The 22,524-nt window shown below is 29.8% G+C and overlaps 1 protein-coding gene across 1 annotated transcript in view; it reads right to left on the bottom strand.

Annotated features, from left to right (window-relative positions):
* qin (tudor domain-containing protein qin) overlaps positions 1-22,524 on the bottom strand; it is a 435,556-nt gene that overhangs the window by 390,219 nt on the left and 22,813 nt on the right. The window contains exons 4-6 of the mRNA XM_075382212.1: positions 14,411-14,496; positions 9,958-10,164; positions 1,469-1,549 (exon numbers count right to left, since the gene is read on the bottom strand). Of these exons, the coding sequence (XP_075238327.1) occupies positions 1,469-1,549; positions 9,958-10,164; positions 14,411-14,496 (374 nt within the window). The remainder of the gene's footprint in view (positions 1-1,468; positions 1,550-9,957; positions 10,165-14,410; positions 14,497-22,524) is intronic.

Here is a 22,524-nt window from a genome sequence, read left to right as displayed (position 1 = left end):
CGGATATCTTAAAAACTACAGGAGTTACAGTTTTGGGACCTGTTTTATGCTAAATCCCAGCTCAAATTACATAAGAAATCACCAAATGTAATCCATAATCTGGATCCAAAAACTACTATAGGGCTTCTTTTTATTAAAAGAGCTGAAATCCACGCCAAAATATAAAAACCACCAACTTTAATCCTTAATCTGGATCCCTAAAACTACTATAGGGCTTCTTTCTATTAGAAGAGCTGAAATCCACAACAAACTTTTTGCTAGCATAACTTGAAAACAAAGTGTTTCCAGAGCTATGTTTACATGAACTTTTTTCATTATTTTCACCAGTAGAATGTGTCCTGAAAGTTTGTCTGTGGAACATTCTGTAAATGTATATGTATATTTTTAAAATATATATATTCACATATATATATATATTCAATAAGACATGTAAAAAGTATTGTGCTATATTGTAACTTTTCAAAAATAAATAATAAAATGACAATTTAAACACAACAGTAATAGAAATACATTAATTCAAACAATAATTAATAAATACTTTATTTAATTACAATATTTAAACAATGTAACAGAATGCAATATATATATATATATGATACAATATGCAATCCAAAGCACACTACTAGAACAGTAATTAGTAGTACTTAGTAATTTGTTGGCATACTATCGTTTTCATTTGGCCCCAACATATGCATCTCCCGTAAGGTTTTCATCGAAAACAAATAGTCATTGAAAAAAAAAAACATATGAGAAATGTAAACCACCAAAACTCAGTAATTAGATAAGTTAAGTTTATCATACTAATTTCCAAGTATCGATTTTTGCAGCATCATGCATCTTCAGTTGGTATTAAATTCTATAATTACATTATACATAATCGTTTTAAAAATTAGTTATTTTAGATTGTTCTCTGTTTTAACAATTTTGAATAGTATTATGAACACATCTGCAAATTTTGCTGTCCTTATTGGAATGATGAATCTCTAACATGTAGTATTCTCCTTTGTTCTATTGTCATTATTGCCAACTATTAGATTGTAATTTTATTGTGTTTTTAATTAAATTAAAATATTTGTAGAACATTACAGAGCATACAAAAACAAAAAGAGAGGTATATCTAATGCAGCTAGACAATTTGTTACAAATTTACTGACTGCAAAAATAATTTTAGATTATAGATGTAATAATAAAAAAAAATGTACTTGAAAAATATTACATTTATAAATATAAACAAAAATATAAAATGAAGAACCAGTAGGTCACGATCAAAGATGATGATTATAATCTAAGTCAGCAATAACGACAATAGAAGAAAGGAAAATATTATGTTTTAAGGATTATATTCCAGTACTGGGATAAGTGAATATGCTAAAATAAGGAAATTTTAATTGTACAACAGGAAATTTTAAAAAGAACAATAAATAAAAATTAAAATAAGTAAAATAATATCCAAACAAAAATCACTCACCCTTTGTGAATATTTCAGTCGTGAATAAAGCTGTTCAACCTTCTCCAAAACTGCTTTTAATTCATCAAGTTTCTTTATATTCTGTAACAAATTAAGAAATATTTAATTAATTACCCTTTCTCCCATCAACCAGGATGCAATGAAATTATAACATGAAAGTAGACAATAATTTTAAAAAAAGATTCAAAATAAACACTTTCAATATAAAAAAGTTTAATAATTTAACAATGCTGCTTACAAAGAGTATGAAAGTAAAGAGAAATAAAGTGTTTCATCTGGAAGATCTTGAATTTTACAGTATATGATGTATTGCTGTTAGTTTAGTTTCTCTTTAGTTTGTCTAACACTGAGTGATGTTACAAATTCTACTTACTTTTTTATTTATCAGAGTTGTAAAATTTAAAGGACCCTCTCAATGTTGAAAGCTATTTCTCTATTTTAAATATATTATTTCACAAACTGAAATCACCTACAGAATACAGTTAAAATTTTTGTAATGGGAAATTTACTAGGCTGTCTTTTTTTCAATAAATTTTAAACATTAAAAATTAAATTTTCAATTATTAATTATTTACATTAATAATTTATTGGTTGGCTATTAATAGTCTTTTTCATTTTTTAAAAAATATTTTTAAGCTGAGGATTATTTCACAGTGTGGTATGAGAATATTATCATTATATTTTTACTTCCTTGAACAAAGTAAATGAAGTATTGTGATCGCAAAAAATTTTGGTTTTCAGATTTCAATGGAAATATTTATTTTTACCACCTCTAAACCCATTCTGACTAGTTTTTGCATGTCTGTTCACACATGCATATGTATCTACATAACTCACATAACTCAAAAACAATTAGCTGTAGATGTTGAAATTTTGGATTTAGGACTGTTGTAATATCTAGTTGTGCACCTCTCCTTTTGACTGCAATCGACTGAACCAAAAAACCCCAAAATCAAAAATATTTGAATTTTGAATTTTTTCTTAACTGCAGTAATAAGCTCTCATTGAGAGCTTATAAGTGGTACCTTCTTTTCATTGGTTCCAGAGTCAGAGCCAAAAAAAATTTAGTTAATGAAATATTTGGATTTTACAAGGTGAATGCAAATCGGTTTGAATTCGACTTCATTTCCTTTTTTTTTAATTTAAATATATTGATTTATTAATAATTATTAACCTCTAATTGTAAAAAAAAATTGTAATAAATAATAATTCAACAATAACAAAAAAAAAAAATATCAGAAGTTATTAATGAAATAAAATTTTATGTACTTTTCATTAAAAAAAAAAAAAAAAAAGAAGTGTACATGTGAATTTAATACGCATACAAGGAAGTCAAGTGGAGTCCACATCAGATTTTTATGTGCAATATACAGTTTAACCAGTTGAATTTGTAATTACTTCAACTTTTAAACTGAAAATAATGTCCATCTCTTTTAACTGAAAATAATGTCGTTAGTTCCTATAGATGTATTGGTATGTATTCAGATAAGACTGCTGCAGTCAACCAGTAAGTCATTAAGGCATTTGTCTCAAGAAAGCCAACTCTCATAGCTAATGGGTCAGTGCTGTGAAGAGAGGTAAGCTATGGCCACATAGGATGATGACTATTCATAAATATTTAGATCCCAATAAGGCTTCAAGGGTTCAATATTGTCATCAGTTCCAGCGGCTTTTACTGCAAATTCTGATATACTATTTATTACAAGGTTTTCAAATTAAGTCTGGTTTCACTCCTGGCTATGACAATTTACAGAACACATGCAATTGAGGTGCAAAACAACTACATGCCATACATGAAGTGCCTATGCAGCCATTGAAATTTAGAATCTATCAGTACAGTAAATTAAGAGTCCTATTTCTTTTTAAGGAACTGTGAACACCCGAGAGAACTGAAGCATTTTCATGAGATTCATTGAAAAATCTGATGAAATTGAATTTTGATTCAATTTCTCCTGATTTAAGCCAGCCAAATTTTTTCTTTTGGGTGTCTGATAGTAAGAGTATGTAAAGTATGCACTATTCATCCTAAAAAATGAACATATAATGTACATCAACAGTAATATATATAATGATAATAATAATAGTCTAGATTTTAGCCTTTCTCCCATCACCCAGGATGTCAAACACTAAGGGATTGGATAGGCAGCCAAGATATGAAAATTGGTTAACACCCCACACACAAACACAATTTTCAGCATGAAACATTAATGTTTAACTTAAATAATATATATCCTAACATGGGTTAATTCAGCAATCATTTAAAAACACTGAAAAACATAATTTTTGTTTCCTAACATGCGATACATGATTTTAATCTGTTTTTTGATGCTGAAAATGAATACGAACTCAGAATCTTTCTATCACCCACCATTTTTGAAAAATTTTGAACATTTCAAGCAAAGGTGCTTGATAAGGAATGAGTCATAATTTCCGAGAAATGTACTTAGGCCTATAATATACTGTAATTAAGTCATTAATATTCTTATCACCCATAAATGTATGCTCGCACAGGAAACGTACTCGAAAAATAATGTAAACAAAAACATTCATGAACACAAAAGCACGTATAGAGAAAAGATCTGTATGTACAGGAAACCACTTTTTTTCTTTTTTTTTCTATTATGCTCATTCACTTACAATCATTGTAAAAAGTTGTTTTCATCAAAAATATATGATTTCATTTAGTATTTTTTTGCGTACTGTATATAATTATGTCAGGCCGGATAATCACGAGCCTGTGTTTGTAATATTAGGTTTGTTTCTTTTATTAGGTGTTCCATAACAATTGAAAATTTAAAAAAATGTTATTTTTAAAATTGTATGAATATTATAAAATTCTTAACATTTTTATTTTAAAATAATTTTTAAAATTATTAAATTTAGACCTTTAAATTTATAATAGTGCTCATTAAATCTCTTCATGAATTAATTTGTGATTTTACCTATTTATACCTATCTTCAAAATTGTTACATTTTATATCCACCTAAGTTATATTTATAAACTATATTATTATTTTCTGTAAAATATATATGGGCTTATCAGGTATATAAGTAATATTACATCCGTTTTACTTTCCTGTTTAGATAGTATTGTAATAGGTCCAATTTGGGCATAAGCGGTTTCCATTGGAACTTGACATTTTAACAGCTAAGGAACGAACCCAAAAGAAAAACAGATAGAAACCTTTTCAGTGTTGGCCACTAAATCACCTTATATCTCCAAAACTAATAGCTCAATTTTGACCAAAAACTTGGGTTGGGTTACTTCTATAAATGAGGCATTGATGCCATTAAATTTTCAACTTAAAAGATCAAGGGGGTGAGGCTGTAGGGCAAGGTCAGCCTCAGTATCTTGAGATTTCGCCTAATTAAGGTCATATGTTTCTTAGGCACATTTGTTAATTAAAAAATAACAATATTTGCAAAATTGCACTCCCACTCCAAAAAAATACTGTTGTAGTCATCTGCTATGTTGTGACATAAGTAATATTTACAGCTATATAACAATGAAAATCGAAGAAAAAAAGAGAAGTAGAATTAAATAAATGAATAATATTTAAAATGTAAAATAGTAACTCAGTCTGGCTGGTCTTGAACTCAATCACTCAGTTGACTCGTTACCTGGTGCATTAAGCCTCATGGTTACACCAGTCTGCCAACCACTTAAAGCAAAATTTGTTCTATAAATTTATGAAATTACATTAGTTAGTGCTGACCATTGCTGCTAGTACTGCCACTCTTGCGCAAATTAAATATGGTATGCGTGCACAATTTAGTTAGAAATATTGAATTAAATAAACAAAAAAATATTATATTTAAATAAAATGAAAAATATCTTAAATAAGTTGTGTGTGTAAGCCACGCATCAGAAACAACCCACACTTGTAGTTCTTTCCTGGAACGTGGGCTTTGGCCATGTGACCAGTTCAAACAACACATTATTACTTATTATTATATTATAAATATGTTAAGTTTACAGCAATGTAAACGATGCACTAATAATGAAAAATTTATACTAATTTCAGTTTCCTAATTTTGTAACATTCATATTATTTGGTACTTGAAACCTAGAGTAAATAAACGTTCTTTGTGTTAGTGCAAGTATTTGAATTACAATTTGTTACATATCATGTACGTTATATAAACAATAGCTACTTATAATTTTATGGGACAGTTAAATTATATTTCCAACACTATTTTAAAAATGATTACTTGATCTTGTGAAACTTCATTGTTATTTTAACTGTAGCACTGTTAACTGCTCATGATAGAAGTTACTTTGAGCGAGGTTGTTTTTGTCATTAATTTGGTTTAAATAAATATCATACTGAAATTTATGATTGATTTGCTTTATTGCAGTGCTAGAAATTAAGTTTTTGTTTATAAGTATCATGAACTTTAATAATTATGGCCAAGAGTCCTTGCTGTATAGTTAAAACAGAAATGGTAAAATATTAGGAAGTGGGGAAAAGATAATTTTTTTTTTGTTTTCGGTCATTTGATTGGTTTGATGCAGCTCTCCAAAGTTTCTCTATCTAAGGCTAATCGTTTTCATTTCAGTATATCCCCTACAACCTACATCCCTAATAATTTGTTTTCCATATTCCAAACACTGCCTGTCTGCACAATTTTTCCCCATCTACCTGTCCCTCCAACAACAAAGAAACTATTCCAGGATGCCTTATAAGATGTAGCCTATAAGTCTGTCTCTTCTTTTAACTAGAGTTTTCCAAATGCTACTTTCTTCAACAATTTGTCGCAAAACCCACTATAACTTTATCCAACCATCTGAGTTTAACTTTAAAACACTTCAAAAGCTTCTAATCTTTTCTTCTCAGGTACTCCGATTATCCAACTTTCACTTTCATATAAAGCTGTGCTCCAAACATGTAGTTTCAAAAAAAGGTTTCCTAACTCAGGTTTTCCTGAGATGCAAGCAAATTATATTTCTGATTGAACGCTCATTTCACCTTTGCTATTCAGTGTTTTATATCACTCCAGCTTCATCCATCTTTAATAATTTTACTTCCCAAATAACAAAATGCCTCTAGTTAAATTAAAATAGTGCTTACATCTGAATTCACAAATGTATCCACTTCAAGTATTGAGATCGTGAGCTGAAAAGAAAAAATATGGGCTAGTGTACATCCCAAAAAGAAAAGAAAGCATTCAAATTTGATGAATACAATAGTAATGTTGTCAAATCCAAAGTCCACAGTTTCTTTTTTAAAAATGAATTGCCCGCACTCAATAAGGTGTCAAAAGTTGTCAGCTGTCAGCTATCAAAAGTGATCCGGATTTACTGAAAATTAGTGGAGCTAGTTTAGATAAAACTTCTTTTATCAATGGGTTTCAAATTTGCAGAAAAAGTAGAACTAGTTTTATTATTGATAGAGATGACAAAAAGATTTGGTAAAGGAAATATTTAAAACAAATTAAAGAGTTTAGAAAAATGGGAAAAGATTTTCTATCTGGATGAAACTTGGTAAGTGAGAGTCATTCAGTTAACAAAGTTTAGTGTGACACTTCTGTTAAGATATCAACAAAAAATGATTATAAATGATTATATTACATCATAAAATTTTTTTTAATTTGTTTTATGCATGTAAATAGTATTTCAGGGTTTTTTAAGGCACTTAAAATATTATTTACAAATCTATTTATGATCATAATTTCTTTAAACCATTATTATTTTGTATAGCTACTAATTGTGTACGACAATTACAGTAAACAACAATAACAGTAAAACAAAATTACCATACAAGATAACTTTAGTATATTTAACGATTTACAACCTTTTCTTAATTTAATAAACATTAAATGTTTTAGAATATACCGAGCAATAGGCATCTATTTCTGTATTATTATTACAAAAGAAACTGGGTAACAACCTTCCTTGAATCATTCAAGGATTGCAATTGTTAATGGTGATGATGTAGTGAATAACTGTTCAATTCTTATTATAATTTTTAACAAAAACTAAATCAGTGCGCAGTAGCTGTCGGGCAATTTTGGGTATACCCGGTTCATACTGCCTTGCTCGGCATCTGTTTTGTTTACTTCTGGCCTCAACGTAAAGTAGAGAGGTAATAAATGTATTGATTTTACATATCCATGGTAAGATTCTTTATGAGAAGTGAATATCTTGTAATTTAACTTTCTATAAACATCTGTTATGACTTCATTATTTAATTCAATAATTATATGCAAATAATTTATATTTTGGTTTTTTATCTATTTCGCTTGTAAATATTTGATTTTTATGCAAATTTAATTTATTATTAAAAATGTTTAATTCATTACTTATTTTTTCATTGCAATTATTAATATGTCATCCTCATATCTCACCCAAAGTAGAATTTCATGTGTGTATATATAATTCCATTTGACATAATACCAGGTAGTGGTGAGTATTTATTCTCAAACTCAAAATAATTTTGTATATAAATATTTCTTATAATTGTTATTATTTACATCTCTTATTCTTAGAGAATTTAATTTAATATCACTATAAACAAAACTAGAATTAACAAAAAGGAAGGTATTTCTTTGTTATTAATAACAAAGAAATACATATATCATACCTATTAATTTATTTAGATACAATTTGTTATAGTCCATTTTTTCTCTGTACAATAAATAACTACATATAATATAATATTTTTTCAGCCTCCACAAAAGAATTTATAAAAATAAAAATATCACTGAAGATGGGCTTTTGCCTGAATATGTTTTGATGAACATAAAAAAGTAAAGGTAAAAAGTGTTCTGCAATTCTGTACTTTGCAAAGGCTGAAAAAATATAATTATATTTTATATATATGTACAGAGCAATCTAGTGCATTTGTAATTTTACTGTTCTTTGATATTAATTATAAAAATTGTTCATTCAGTTTGTTCTGGGTATGACATCAGAGAAGGCCTACTTGGCAGACTTGGCATTTTTTATATGGTATAAAATTTTTCATTGTAAAAAAAAGAAAAATGCTCTGATAGGGCAACTGTTGCTGCCAATATAGTTTAAATAATTATTAATACAATTACTGAGTTTTTATTTTTAAATTATTATTTTCTACTTTATAAAATAATTATATAAATATTTCTATTTGCTATCACTGCTGTAATTATTTTTTTACATTAAATCTGTAGCTGTTAAATTGTAATTAGGAGATGCCTGTAATGTAACATGTAAATAAATAAATTACTCACAAAACATCTGTAACAAGTCACTTTATTTATGGTGACCGCAATTTTGGGAATAAAAAAAAGATAAAGAATACAGATTAATTAGCGTCTAAGATGGAGAAAAAACAATAGACTTAATAATGCAGAAGAAACCCTGGGATTAATTTCTTTAATATAATGTAGTCCATAATAAAAACAAAACCATACGATTAAATATATATATCCCAAAAGTTAATTTGCTAAGCAGAATACAAAATTATTACTTCAAATAAATTTATATGCATATATTATTTTATGTTTAAAGGATTGCTGAACAACAAATTTAATTAAAGTAAATTAAGTAAAAAAGTAATAAAGAAAAAAAGCAAAGTAATTAATGTAAATATAGATCATAAACTGATAACTAAGCACCATGCATTTATCATTTATTTTTGATTTATCATAAATAAATAAATTTATTGGAAGAAAATAGATAAAAACAATTAAATAGTCAATTATCTTAAAAAAGGATTTTCTGATAATTCAGTGCTAAGTAGACAAGTTCTCTACAACTTAGGCAAAAGCTTGAAAGTTAATGGGAGCATACACGATTTAAAAAGGAATAATAGTTTTGCAGGGGCAATTGTCCATGCCCTGTAAAAGTGAGTCTGAAATCACTGTTAATTGTAAGCTTATCACATCACCATATCTGTCACAAATATCTATAGAAATGATATTAACAGACACTTAGAATTTTCCATATGGTTGTATAGCAGGACCTAATTTCCCAAAATGCAGTATCTGGACAGAAGATGCTACTAAATAACTTCGAAATGAATGACTGAACCCACTTACATAAAAGTAACTGCTCTCATAAAATAATAAAGCTTTTAATATGATGTTTTAGCAGAAAATCAAGATTAAATTTTGCTTAAAACTTAATTATAAATAGTTTATGTGATTTAAGGACAGTCATCAGTTAAGAGATAATGAAATACACTCAGAATGGTCCTCAACAAGTATGACGATGTTCATGGGTTAGTATGCTACACCTAAAAACTTTCTCCTCAAAATTCTATAAATACACCGGATAAAGCAACCACTCATACTGGTCCAGTAGTTCCTGAATTTTAAGCAATGATACAAATAAATAGAACAACACATGGATATTTTAAGGAAAGATACACAAATATGTATTAAAGAAATAAAACTAATACAAAGGTATATATAAAAACATACAAATGTTTCACAATCATCATAGTCGCTAAAACATTTTTCATCAACATAAAAAATTAGTTCAATTTAAAAAAAGTGAAAAACATTACCTCAGTCTTTTTGTGTAAAACTTGATGCCCCATGTGTTCACTAATTGCACAATAGGAGCACATATTCTTATTACATGAATTACAATAAAATTCTATTTTTTGATCAGTATGAATAAGACAATACTGAACTGTCAGTTTAGTATCTGGAGAAGATCTATCCAAGGATAACCGTTCGTGGGTCTTTAATGAACGAGCTGAACTATGAACCTGAAACCATAACAAAAACATTAACTCACAAAACACACACATTTATATATAAAAATGATAACTAACTCATGTACTTTAACTTAAAAACAGATCCAGAATTAAAAGAAAATTTTCAGTATAGAGGTATTCTGATGTAATTTAACATAATTTAAAATACTTTGAAAAAGTTGCATCATATGTTGTTAATGAATAAAACAAAATAATCTATAAAAAATAAAAATAAAAACCGACTCCAAAAAATAATAGTACAATATAATAGGTTACAAATAATTATATTATTATTTATTAACTAAAGTAAAAATATTTACAACAAATAACTATTTTTGAAAGTCGGTGCCAATCAACACAAATTAAAGTTAGTACCTCAACCAATTGCTAGGCAACTAAATGGGATTCTCACATGTAAAATGGGATCTCAAGAGCGTATGAGAGAGTGCGTCTCACAATAACACATCACCTTAAGTTTGCTAAGGCATATATATTTGGTGATAATATACTGTACCCAAGCATTACAAAATACGAGGTCTGTTCAAAAAATAACTGAACTTTTTTAATTATGCACCAACAGATATTTAGTAAGGTGCAGTTTTGGCAGTATTGTGTTCCGCATAACCTCCTCTATAACCACATGTTCTTGGATTGTTGATATCTCATTTATTTTTTGTTATTGTTGTTTGAGTACAGCATGTTTAAGTGTTAGTAGCAATTTTTGTAATGTGCAATTTTTTGATGATTGAACTTTTGTTTTGATGTCATAGCCATAAACCAAGTTTTCATCTCCCATTATTATCCTTTATGTGAATGTTTCATAGTCATAGACTTGTTCAAGAAGTTGCCGACAAACGTCCACTTGGTGTCCTTTCTGCTGTTCAGTCATCAAATGAAGAACAAACTTTGCTGCAACTTGATGCATGTTCAATATTTCAATAAAAATATCATGGCATGATCCAATCGAGATGCTAATCCTTTCTGCAAGTTTTCTCACTACTGAGGAGTGAAACTCCTCACTACTGAATGTTTTAAAGACACAGATTTAGTAACAATTTACTATATAATATTTTTAAGCTATATTCAACTCTCACTGTAAGACAGACTTATATCCTACATGTATGATGCACTTGAATTAAAATAAATATACTGTTAATTTTGTTAGGCAAAATAATCCAAATCATAAAAAATGTCACAGGTAGTCCTGGATTATAGTTATTTTGTTTATTATTCTGTGATCAAACAGTGTTAAAAAATGGAACAAATATGTTTTTCACAAACATAATAACTCCAAAATAATTACTGGAATTTCTTAAATCACACATGCAAAAGCATCTGTGTTACAAGACATTTTTGTGTTACACAGTTCAGTATTAAGTATCTTTTTTGCAATGAACAGGGTGAATTTTCAGTTTTTGACCTGAATTTCACCAGGATTTTGATAGGTTTGGTACACTGATGTACTGCTGTATATCGGGTTCAGCGAATGGAGAAAGAAAACTTAAATCTCCAATTTCCTACATTACACTTACCATCAAACACTTCTTCTTGAACTTGTATAATAATATACCATAATATGTACCATTTTCAGAAGTGAAATGTGTCTCAGATCAGGTTATCTACATTTGTTTGATGATGGTGCTTAAGAAATATAGTTAAAATTTTTGTAAACTGAAAAATATTGTTAATAATCAATAACCCTACATTTTTCTGAAGTCAATACAAAATTCCATAACTGAGAACAAAGTTGGAAATATTGCTACATTGAATACTGGATGGAAGAATATAAATAATATTAGTATTTTTACCAAAATATATGATAAGAGTAGATGCCAAGGAAACTACATTAGTGGGTGACAATGACAACAGTATAAATCCTACTAGGCATAAGGTTGTCTAAACAAGTTTATACATGACATGTTCTTAATGAGTATTTAAACATAGTTCATGTGCATAAAATATAAAATAGTGATAAAACATAATGAGAAAGTTCAGTAATACATACTAAACATAAACACTTTACTGCATATGGAAATAGAATTAATGAATATACTGCATTTACTCAAATTTAATGTTCCAGTAAATGTAATATGAAGCTGTATTTATAAAGAAAAAAAAGAAGATAACAGACTACTTATTTGATTTATCATATGTAATATATAACAGTAATAAAATGTAGTACAGAAAAACCACAGATCTTTAATATATATATATATATATATATATATATATATATATATATATATATATATATATATACTTTTTGTATTAACCAACGGGCAGGGTCTTTAAAAATAATTTTAAAATAAGTTGTTCATTATGAAAACTGCTCTATTCTTTTAGAGTAGGTTACGTATTTTATGATGAACTAACAATTTATCTGTATATATAAATATAGCTCTATCCTGGATGGTAAGCAAGCAACAGCCCACAACACTATTTCTCAGAACTACATTTTTATGTGGATGTATTATTTATAACAATCTGTTATATGTAGATTATAAATATGTAATATTTATAACAATCTGATGTAAAATGAATTGTTCTTTTCTAAATTTCAAAAATTCCACTAGAGCATGTTGAGAAATCTTACCCAACAATTTCAGGCTTAGATAAGTGAAAATGAGATGATAAATTGCTATTGTATTTAATTTATCATTCAGCATAGCAAACTTGCTTAAAGAATACACACTAGTTACAACCGTAAATTTGTACAAGCAGGTAAACATTAAGTTTATTGCAATTAGTCTTCAAAATTTAATGCTTATGTATTTAAACATCTGAAATTAATATTTATAAAATGTTCACAGAAGAGATAGGGAAGGCTGGCAATAAATTCCCTTATATCTATTTACCATCCTCCTGAAAATAACTCCTCCATTGTATTTATATAGACCTATAAACTGAATTTTATTTAAGTTCAACTTTGAAGACAAAAATTAATAATAGGTGAAGATTAATATAATTCTACATAACAAATTTTCAATGAGAAAAAGGTGTTAGCTTGAAGCTACTTAGCTCCAAAATGCACGTAATTTTAATAAGCCAACACAATATCTTGTTCTATTACAAAAGAAACAGATAACATTTCCACAAACATTATCTCAAAATATGGCCAATTTTGGCTTCATTATAAATGACAATAACAGTCTCCCACATGTTACAGGTTTGACCTACTATGATAGCTATATTTTTTTTTTCTAAGCTCTTTAAGAGTCTTGCCAGCATTTGGAAAGAGAGATGCAAATGCAAGGTTTAATAATAATTTTTTATTAATTTTCATAAATTTCTTTAAGGATATCTTTACAATTGTTCTGCCGAGAGAGAAATTTAAAATTATTTCTTAGATAAGAAAGTTATAAGAATATTATGCCATAATCTGTGGAAGTTATACACAACTCCTAATAAAAAAATTATAAATTGATACAAGATATATTTAATATAGGGCTTATAAAATAATTCTTTCACTGAAATAATTTCTGAAGAATGATGAATATTTTTAAATGACCATTATCAACTCAAAATTGTTATGAATATATTAAAAAAAATTTAAGTAATAATAATAATAAGAATAATAAAAACAATAATTAAATCACAATCTAAAGGTTTATTCAGATCTTTTTAACAACTCATTTGTAGTTGCATCATTTTTATAAGAATAATTTTATTATCAATTTTTGGGATATTTATTTTATTAATTACACTGACTGATTTATAAGTTATCTTGAATGAGGTTAATCTTTCTTTTCTTCAATTTAACACATCCAACTTTTTATAATACATCAGTAAAATAAATTAATAAGATTCAATCTTTCTCTTCGAATAAATTTAACTATTTAGGATTTTATTTAGTTCATAAATTTAACTTTTTATTCCATCATTTTTGCATCCATACTATTTTTTTTTAACTTTAGTTTTTAATATATAGTACATAATGGATAGAGAATTATTATTCTCATTTCTATTAATGATTATTAGTTCAATTACAACTACTTTCCTCATGATTTTAATTAAGAGCATGAAGATAATACAACCGTTATCTGAAAACTCACATTATATGCTACTTTGCATGATACTAAGAAGTTATATCTAAACATAATCATCATCTACTACTCAAAACTAAATATATATTTATAAAATTGAAGTGTAATGCTTCAATGTCTAATTCAAGCATTATAAGACCTTGGTTATACAAAACATGAAAATAATGACATATAAATTTTAAGTTAAATAAAGTAATTAATGATGAAATAATTACCATACTGAAACATGAATTGCAGTAACTATTGTTGCACTGCTTGCAAATAACTTCAGACACCATACTGTTGCATTCAAAGCATCGTTCTGAAACAAATGATGAGCACTTTAATTTTGAATAGATTCATACACTATTTTTCCTAACTTAAAATACTCACCTTATTTATCTGTCCATTACTGTACAGCCAATGTTCATAATTCACATTCTGATTTGTAGAAAAATTCTGTACTCATGATTTATATCAGTGCGAAAGAGAAATGTTTCATATTTCTAGTATTTTCAAACACTAGGACAGGCCCACAATTATGACAAAGATTAGTCACAGACTGTGTGCAATTGTAAATTAAATGTCAACGACTAATCTTTCAAGAAATCCTCGTTAAGCAGCTGTTGTAGGGTTAATAGAAAATTAATAATTACCAAAAAACAGTACCTCTTCCTCTTTATAGCATAATCAGGTGAAAAAACACTTAATGATTTAAATATGTAGACATTAAATTTGTTTTTAATTTGCTTATTTGAATATATTAACTTCTATAATTTCTAATTTTGCAGTACAATAACATATTAGTCTACCAAAAACAAAAATAGCTGCAATAATAATAAACATAACCGGTGCAACGGTATTTAGAATTAATTTGTAATTTATAGATAATTAGATTTACTATACATGAAAGAGGAAATTAAAATTTAATTCATTCTATAAGAAAATTCATGTTATGAAAAGCTCAGAAAGTGTCTCTAGAGAACAAAAATTGTTACTTCAGTGCATTATGAAAAGACTAATTATAAGTAACACAAGCGATCCATCAAGTAAAAAAAACGTGAACTTCTCTTGATAACCTCATTTCTGAAACTGATTTCACAAGTTATGGATTAAAGCCCAATTTTCTTGTTATAAATTTAAATTTTCTACAGCAAAAATGCAATTGCCAGAGATTACAGCCAATCAATGCTGGGTATTTTTAACAATCAATTTATAAACATTTTTTTTCACTAATACATCAGCAATAATGAACTACTCTTACTTGTTTTATATATTATTCAGTTTTTATTTATTTAAATAAAAATACAAACTTGTCCCAATTAATGGTAGTAAGTAAAATTCCAGGAAATAATGCAGTCATCAATACCATAAATATATTTTTTTATTACTTAATAACAAACTGAAATCAAAGCAAAACCTTTTTTAACCTTCACCCCTACAGTGAATCCTCAGATGCAAAGGAGCCAGGATGCAGGACAAATGGGGAGGTAATAAACAGCAGAAAAGCCTTAATATGCTGTCAATTAATTTACTACTTGGCTAATCAAAACTGAAGTTCATGTAGGAAATAAAAGAAAAAAGGTTTTAACGAGAATTCAGAAATACAATGGCATGCAGAATTTAAAAATGTATATTATTACTATTACTTTTTTTATTATATTTTTTAAATATTTTTTTATTACTTTCCTCTTCAAAAAAATAGTTCTTTCAATATGGACATGTTTGTAAGAAATTCTATTGTTTTCCAGTACTTCATAGCAATATTCAAGCATTTTTTCTGCTGGTGAAATAATATAATGCTTTGCACCAAAGAAACAAGTTTTTGAATTTACCTTTTGAAACATGTTATGTGATAATGTCTGGAGCTGGATTAAGACTATAAGCTTTATTATGGAATAGCTTTAGGTGTAAGTACTTTCTTCTTGATGATACTATTGGAAGATTACAATGACATTTCAAAGTATATTGAAGTAAAAAAAATTTATAATGGATCGAGGACAAAACTTTATTCAGCATATTCTCAATGGCAGCAGTATGAGATAGTACTTAGTATCTCATTTTTTACTCCAGGTTGTCGTGAAATACTCTTGACTGACATTGTACAAGAGTTTTGTATAATATTAACGATCACAGAAAGGTCTAGTCAACAATGCTTGACTTGAAAAAAAATTTCTAACATCGGTTATCCCTCAAGGCAATTCCAAGTCATAAAAGAGAAAAAATGAAATAATGTGATATTTGAGCCAATCTTTAACAAATTGTTCTCAAGTAAAGAAATAAATTAATAAATATATTGGTATACAAAAATTCAGGCTTTCTTACCTCCTGCATGGAGCGCTCACCTCTAAGCCCATTTAATATATAAAATAAAAAAAAATATTACGACATTTAAACCTTTTTATAAGTCTGCTGTCATCATCATGTGGTATTCTGTCTGTTGGCAGGAGGTCCTTAGCACCACTGTTGTCTCCATCTGCATCTGTTTCTGTCCCATGCTTTTCTTTTCGTCTCATCATACTACCTTTTACATCGTTTTTTAACTTCAGCCTCTTCTTTTTTCACCTTCAATGGAGCCTTCAAAGAATTGTACATTACTCCTTTTTCCTTATCATATGCCCAATCCAGTTTCCATTTGTCTTTCGGATAGTTGCCAATATTGTTCTATCTTCATTTATTCTTCTTAATACTTCTATTTTACTTACTCTCTCCATTCATTTTACCTTCTCCATCCTGCTCCAGACCCACATTTTAAAAGCCTCAATCTTATCTTTTTCCTTTTTGCTCAGTGTCTATGTTTCACTACCATACAAAAGTATACTCCAAACTCCATTTTGCCAATCTCTTCCACAGGTTCAGAGCCATGTTGCTACACAATATGTTTTTCTTTCTAAAAATGGCTTCCTTTGCCATTACAATTCTCCTCTTAATCTCTTTTTTACACCAACAGTCTTCAGTCAGTACTTTTTTTTTTTTTTTGTCTTCAGTCATTTGACTGGTTTGATGCAGCTCTCCAAGATTCCCTATCTAGTGCTAGTCGTTTCATTTCAGTATACCCTCTACATCCTACATCCCTAACAATTTGTTTTACATATTCCAAACGTGGCCTGCCTACACAATTTTTCCCTTCTACCTGTCCTTCCAAAATTAAAGTGACTATTCCAGGATGCCTTAGTATGTGGCCTATAAGTCTGTCTCTTCTTTTAACTATATTTTTCCAAATGCTTCTTTCTTCATCTATTTGCCGCAATACCTCCTCATTTGTCACTTTATCCACCCATCTGATTTTTAACATTCTCCTATAGCACCACATTTCAAAAGCTTCTAACCTTTTCTTCTCAGATACTCCGATTGTCCAAGTTTCACTTCCATATAAAGCGACACTCCAAACATACACTTTCAAAAATCTTTTCCTGACATTTAAATTAATTTTTGATGTAAACAACTTATATTTCTTACTGAAGGCTCGTTTAGCTTGTGCTATTCGGCATTTTATATCGCTCCTGCTTCGTCCATCTTTAGTAATTCTACTTCCCAAATAACAAAATTCTTCTACCTCCATAATCTTTTCTCCTCCTATTTTCACATTCAGTGGTCCATCTTTGTTATTTCTACTACATTTCATTACTTTTGTTTTGTTCTTGTTTATTTTCATGCGATAGTTCTTGCGTAGGACTTCATCTATGCCGTTCATTGTTTCTTCTAAATCCTTTTTATTCTCGGCTAGAATTACTATATCATCAGCAAATCGTAGCATCTTTATCTTTTCACCTTGTACTGTTACTCCGAATCTAAATTGTTCTTTAACATCATTAACTGCTAGTTCCATGTAAAGATTAAAAAGTAACGGAGATAGAGAACATCCTTGTCGGACTCCCTTTCTTATTATGGCTTCTTTCTTATGTTCTTCAATTGCTACTGTTGCTGTTTGGTTCCTGTACATGTTAGCAATTGTTCTTCTATCTCTGTATTTGAACCCTAATTTTTTTAAAATGCTGAACATTTTATTCCAGTCTACGTTATCGAATGCCTTTTCTAGGTCTATAAACGCCAAGTATGTTGGTTTGTTTTTCTTTAATCTTCCTTCTACTATTAATCTGAGCCCTAAAATTGCTTCCCTTGTCCCTATACTTTTCCTGAAACCAAATTGGTCTTCTCCTAACACTTCCTCCACTCTCCTCTCAATTCTTCTGTATAGAATTCTAGTTAATATTTTTGATGCATGACTAGTTAAACTAATTGTTCTGTATTCTTCACATTTATCTGCCCCTGATTTCTTTGGTATCATTACTATAACACTTTTTTTGAAGTCTGACGGAAATTCCCCTTTTTCATAAATATTACACACCAGTTTGTATAATCTATCAATCGCCTCCTCCCCTGCACTGCGCAGTAATTCTACAGGTATTCCGTCTATTCCAGGAGCCTTTCTGCCATTTAAATCTTTTAATGCTCTCTTAAATTCAGATCTCAGTATTGTTTCTCCCATTTCATCCTCCTCAACTTCCTCTTCTTCCTCTATAAAACCATTTTCTAATTCATTTCCTCCGTATAACTCTTCAATATATTCCACCCATCTATCGACTTTACCTTTCGTATTATATATAGGTGTACCATCTTTGTTTAACACATTATTAGATTTTAATTTATGTACCCCAAAATTTTCCTTAACTTTCCTGTATGCTCCGTCTATTTTACCAATGTTCATTTCTCTTTCCACTTCTGAACACTTTTCTTTAATCCACTCTTCTTTCGCCAGTTTGCACTTCCTGTTTATAGCATTTCTTAATTTCCGATAGTTCCTTTTACTTTCTTCATCACTAGCATTCTTATATTTTCTACGTTCATCCATCAGCTGCAATATATCGTCTGAAACCCAAGGTTTTCTACCGGTTCTCTTTATTCCGCCTAAGTTTGCTTCTGCTGATTTAAGAATTTCCTTTTTAACATTCTCCCATTCTTCTTCTACATTTTCTATCTTATCTTTTTTACTCAGACCTCTTGCGATGTCCTCCTCAAAAATCTTCTTTACCTCCTCTTCCTCAAGCTTCTCTAAATTCCACCGATTCATCTGACACCTTTTCTTCAGGTTTTTAAACCCCAATCTACATTTCATTATCACCAAATTATGGTCGCTATCAATGTCTGCTCCAGGGTAAGTTTTGCAGTCCACGAGTTGATTTCTAAATCTTTGCTTAACCATGATATAATCTATCTGATACCTTGCAGTATCGCCTGGCTTTTTCCAAGTGTATATTCTTCTATTATGATTTTTAAATTGGGTGTTGGCAATTACTAAATTATACTTCGTGCAAAACTCTATAAGTCGGTCCCCTCTTTCATTCCTTTTGCCCAGCCCGTATTCACCCACTATATTTCCTTCCTTGCCTTTTCCAATGCTTGCATTCCAATCTCCAACTATTATTAAATTTTCATCTCCTTTTACGTGTTTAATTGCTTCATCAATCTCTTCGTATACACATTCTACCTCATTATCATCATGGGCGCTTGTAGGCATATAGACGTTAACAATCGTTGTCGGTTTAGGTTTTGAATTTATCCTTATTACAATGACTCTATCGCTATGCGTCTTGAAATACTCCACTCTCCTCCCTATTTTCTTGTTCATCACGAAACCTACTCCTGCCTGCCCATTATTTGACGCTGAGTTAATTATTCTAAAGTCACCCGACCAAAAGTCGCCTTCCTCTTCCCACCGAACCTCACTAATTCCTACTATATCCACGTTTACCCTATCCATTTCCCTTTTTAAATTCTCTAGCCTACCAACCTTTTTTAAGCTTCTAACATTCCACGCTCCGACTCGTAGAACGTTATTTTTTACTTTTCTGGTGACCCCTTCCTTAGTAGTCCCCACCCGGAGATCCGAACGGGGGACTATTTTACCTCCGGAATATTTTACCAAGGAAGGCGCCTCCATTATTGCTTTTGAAAATGCAGAGCCACATTTTCTTGGAAAAAAAAACAGCTGTAGTTTTCCATTGCTTTCAGCTGCGCAGTACTCAGAGGACTGAGTGATGTTGATATGGCCGTTTAAGTCATTGTGACTTACGCCCCTAACAACTACTGAATGAGCTGCTGCCCTCTTTCAGGAATCATTCCTTAGTCTGGCTCTCAACAGATACCTCTCCGATATGGTTGCACCTTCGGTCCAGCTACTCTGTATCCCTGAGCACTCAAGCCCCCTCACCAACGGCAAGGTCTCATGATTCATAGAGGAGGTATGACTGACTGACTGACTGATTCAGTCAGTACTATCCTGATATATCTGAATCTTTTTGCTTGTTCAATTTTTCCTTCTGTTACAACATGCTCATCTACCTTTGTAACTTTTGTTTTCTTCACATTTATTTTCATCCCATATTCTGTTGAACCAAATAATAATTAAAAATATAATAATATGAAGAGGTTTCAGGTTCCTTGGCCTCAAAGACTTAAAGCTTCTCTCAATTAAAAAAAAGTAACTGAAATTTTGGAATGTTTAAATTGTTCTTTTGCAAAATGTGTCCTTCCAACAGAATTTTTTTTTTAATTATAGCATCCAAGATATTTAGGCCTTCATACCCCTAACTGGCACTAGATACTAAACCTCTGATTAAACAAAGTTATATTCAAAGTTTTCTTTTTTAAATTGTGCCAAAAAAATTAAGAACATTATTTTGGTGTTTAGTGGTCAGTTCAGCCTTTATTTCCCCTTTGAGACTACCGCTTCTGACCCAACTAAATTAATAAAAACTGACACATTGCAGGTACTCAAACCATTATTCTGTAAAATTTGTTCTACCTTTAAAAAGATAACATAATTTTAGACTCCCTTATCCCCAAGGGTGTCTTAATTCCTACTGCCCCTTAAATATAAAAAATTAAATATTGATGTAGGAACCATTCTTTTTAAAAATATGTTCTACCATTAGAAAAAAATCAAGGTGTTCTGGAATTTCAGGCTTCCTTATCTGCGAAGGAACTTGAGACCATCAAATACTGAAATTACAATATTGCAATGTTCAAATTGTTTATTCATGTATTCTACATTAATAAAGAACCAAAGAACCATAATTGTGTCTCAGCCACCCTTGAGACCAAAGGCCTCTAACCTCTTATATCCCCTCCCATCAGTACCAAAAATTTTAAATACCAGTTTTTTTACAAAATGGATTCTACCTTCCAAAAATAAAATCAAACGTCATCAAAGTTTCAGGCCCCCCAACCAACTTCAGTTAAAAAATGATGGACACTAAAATTTTATTTTAAAGAAAAAAAAAAAATTATAAGAGGGTGATCTGAAAAGTTCTTGCCTCATCCATAAATTGCAGCACTAGTCACATGATTTCTCCCCCACATGTTGGTACAATTGTTAGAAGGCACCATGTAAAATTGCAAGTCTTCCATCCAACAATTGGCTGTATAAGCAGCCATCTAAATCACTTGCAGTGACTAAAATTCATTTAAGGATCATAAATTTGTATGGTGAATCTTCTTCAATTTCCACAGTGAAAAAATGGGTGGCTGAGTTTAAACGTGGCCATTGAAACATCCAAGATGATCCACATGAAGGGTGCCCAAAAAGTGCAAACACACAAGAAATCGATCAAAAAGCGCACAATATGATTTTGGAAGGTCAGCATATAGTGTGTAAAACTGCTAAGACTGAAGGGATTTCAAAAGAAAGCACCAGTTACATTTAGCATGAAGAATTGAATATGAAAAAGTTTTGCAAGAGATGGAAGCTGCATGTGCTCACAGTGGAACAAAAAAGCACTTGCACGACTCTTTCTGAAAAGAGCTTAGCGCGTTTTACGAAAAACATGAGTGACTTTCTGCCTTGATATGTGACAATGGATGAAACATGGATTCACAACTACACACAAGAATCAAAACAACAATCAACATAGTGGACAGAGGCCAGTTCTTCAGCTCCGAAGGTAAAGACTGTCATCAGCAGGAAAGGTCATAGTGTTGGTTTTTTGAGATGTGAAAGGAATTCTTTTAATTGACTATCTTGAAAAAAGTAAAACAATAACTGGGGAATACTCTTCTAACCTTCTAACAAGGGAAGTACCTTCTTATACCTTCAATAACAAGGGAATACCTTCTAACAAAAATGGATGTAAAAATCTGTGAAAATAGTTGGCTTACAAAAGAAAAAATCATCTTCCATCAGAACAATGCACCTGTCCACAAAAGTGTCTTGGTGATGGGAAAATTGAGGAATTTGCAATATGAATTACTTGAACATCTACCCTATTCTCCAGATCTGACTCCCTCGGACTTCCATCTCTTCCCAAAACTCAAAGTCTTCCTCGCTTGTCAGCGTTTTTCGTCCAACAAG

This window comes from Lycorma delicatula, chromosome 1 (assembly GCF_047948215.1).
Source record: "Lycorma delicatula isolate Av1 chromosome 1, ASM4794821v1, whole genome shotgun sequence".
Classification (NCBI taxonomy): Eukaryota; Metazoa; Arthropoda; class Insecta; order Hemiptera; family Fulgoridae; genus Lycorma; species Lycorma delicatula.
The sequence above is the reverse complement of the archived record's forward strand: the minus strand, read 5'-3'. Positions and strand labels throughout refer to the sequence as shown.